The sequence below is a fragment of the Portunus trituberculatus genome, chromosome 16 (genome assembly GCF_017591435.1).
Source record: "Portunus trituberculatus isolate SZX2019 chromosome 16, ASM1759143v1, whole genome shotgun sequence".
Lineage (NCBI taxonomy): Eukaryota > Metazoa > Arthropoda > Malacostraca > Decapoda > Portunidae > Portunus > Portunus trituberculatus.
Genome location: NC_059270.1, coordinates 12,012,945 through 12,015,444, shown reverse-complemented (window position 1 = coordinate 12,015,444; position 2,500 = coordinate 12,012,945). Strand labels below are relative to the sequence as shown.

The 2,500-nt window shown below is 42.1% G+C and overlaps 1 protein-coding gene across 1 annotated transcript in view; it reads right to left on the bottom strand.

Moving 5' to 3' along the window:
- LOC123504587 (probable 3',5'-cyclic phosphodiesterase pde-5) overlaps positions 1-2,500 on the bottom strand; it is a 219,726-nt gene that overhangs the window by 71,888 nt on the left and 145,338 nt on the right. The window contains 1 exon segment of the mRNA XM_045255234.1: positions 1,017-1,085. Within this exon segment, the coding sequence (XP_045111169.1) occupies positions 1,017-1,085 (69 nt within the window).

Here is a 2,500-nt window from a genome sequence, read left to right as displayed (position 1 = left end):
ACATGTCTTTAAAACACTCTCCGGACTCTTGAGTGCCAGCTGTGCCTTCCAAGTTACAATTTAAAACTTGTATATTCTGGTCTACTGATGAAGCTGAGACCTTCCACACACGGTGCACACACTACAGGCACACACAAAACCTCTCGTTCAAGGACAGTAACATCTCGCTCATAAGTTAAAACGTTTGCACTTGAGCGGGCACGACTTTCAGCTGACCAAGACTTGATGAGTATTGGTATACCATAGGGTCAGCCAGTAATCTCTCTCTCTCTCTCTCTCTCTCTCTCTCTCTCTCTCTCTCTTTAAGGTAACAAAGAAGGTAACGAAATTAAAGGCGGCCGTGGTACAGTGGAACCATGCGTGCTTTGGTGTCGAGGGGTCTCTAAGCGCACGGGTTCGAATCCTGTCCACGGTCCGAGTGTAGGTTGGGCTTCCTCACTCGGGGCAACGGTTTCCTAGCGGGTGGGCTTTGAGATTGGCGGTAACCCAAAAAGTATCCCCTTTAGCCAATAATTTCCCTTGAAAAGTCCACATGGTATGATAAAAAAAAGAGGAAGTTTTAATATTTCCACTCCTACCTTCCATGCCTCAGAAAGCGCATGCAGTCATATAGACCAGTTTGCATGAGCACCATGGATGAACTTTACGAAGGATTCCCGCCTAGTCTAACACACCGGGCGAGGCATTAGTGAGTTTTCCTTTCATGGGAATATTCAAACCGGGTCCTCCATCAGTGCGAGTGACACTCATTAATGCATTCACGCGAACCTGTATCAAATACTAATTTATACACGACAGTTCCTCTTCCTCTCCTTCCATGTGTGTGTGTGTGTGTGTGTGTGTGTGATCTACGTATGTATAAATGTTCTTTTCTTTCTCTATCTATCTATATTTTTATGTGCATCTAATTTTTGCCTCTCTCTCTCTCTCTCTCTCTCTCTCTCTCTCTCTCTCTCTCTCTCTCTCTCTCTCTCTCTCTCTCTCTCTCTCTCTCTCTCTCTCTCTCTCTCACTTACCCGTTAGTGGGAGGTCGTGGCTGTTCATATTGTTCCTCCCGTTCACAGCAAGGCCCGGCGCCACGACCCCTGTGGGAAGAAATAACAGTAGTAGTAATAGTAGTAATAGTAGTAGTAGTAGTAGTAGTAGTAGTAGTAGTAGTAGTAGTAGTAGTAGTAGCAGCAGCAGCAGCAGCAATAGCAGTAGCAGTGACAGCAAGAGTTTTTATTCCTACACACAGTCGTCTTCTACGCACACACTCAAAAAAAGAGGAAAGAGAGATAAAATAAAGAAGAAAAGCAGGAATATTGCACATCAGAGGCGACGAACCTGCAAAACAATATCATTTTTTTGTGACGTTACTGGTGACATTCGTGAAACGTAAAGAAATGTCATATTAAAGTAAAACAATCTTTAGCTTCGTGTGTGTGTGTGTGTGTGTGTGTGTGTGTGTGTGTGTGTGTGTGTGTGTGTGTGTGTGTGTGTGTGTGTGTGTGTGTGTGTTTATGTATTCCCTTTATCCTCTTGTTTATTGTTATCTTTACTTAATTTTTACTCTCTCTCTCTCTCTCTCTCTCTCTCTCTCTCTCTCTCTCTCTCTCTCTCTCTCTCTCTCTCTCTCTCTCTCTCTCTCTCTCTCTCCAGTTAATCTCGACATATATATCTCCTCTCACTTTCACTTGTCTTTTCTTTTTCCTTTCCCTTCCTTTCATTAACCAATCATCAACGTCCCCTCTAGAAACCTTACTCGTTACACCAATAATATCATCAGAATACTCTGTCAGTTCGATCCTTCCTTCCTTCCTTCCTTCCTTTCATTACACGTGATGGTTTCTTTTCAAATATTACCATGAAAGAAACACATACGTAAATATGACTTGTCAGTCTAGCGTCCTTTTCTCCCTTATCGTCTTGAGATGTTTTGATTCGTAAAAAAGAATGATTTTGAAAAGTTTTGAAGAGAGAGAGAGAGAGAGAGAGAGAGAGAGAGAGAGAGAGAGAGAGATGGAATTTTATCTCTTTGATTTTCCAGAATCTTTGAAAATAGATATTCTTTCTATTTGGATTTGATACCATTTCTGAGGCTTAGTGTGAGACGCTAGGAAAGACGAAGGAAGGAAGAGAAGATAGGCATAAGGAAAAATGGACGGTATTACTGGAGTTTTGGTAAAAGGCAGTAAGACGGAAATATGACAAGAAAGTTCAAAGAAAAAGTAGGAAGGAAGAGAAAAATGGAGGAAGAGATGGAGCGAGCGAGCGAGCGAGCGAGAGAGCGAGAGAGAGAGAGAGAGAGAGAGAGAGAGAGAGAGAGAGAGAGAGAGAGAGAGAGAGAGATGGACGGGAAGACGTGGTTAGAAATAAGTAATGTTTAAAGAAAGGCAAAACTAGAATTGAAAGTAATAACAAGTGCGTGGCAATGTTTGAATGAATGATCGACACAAAAAAGTCGCTTAGAAATACTCGGAAACAACAAAGTGACGAATGGAAAGGTAAGTAAATAAAC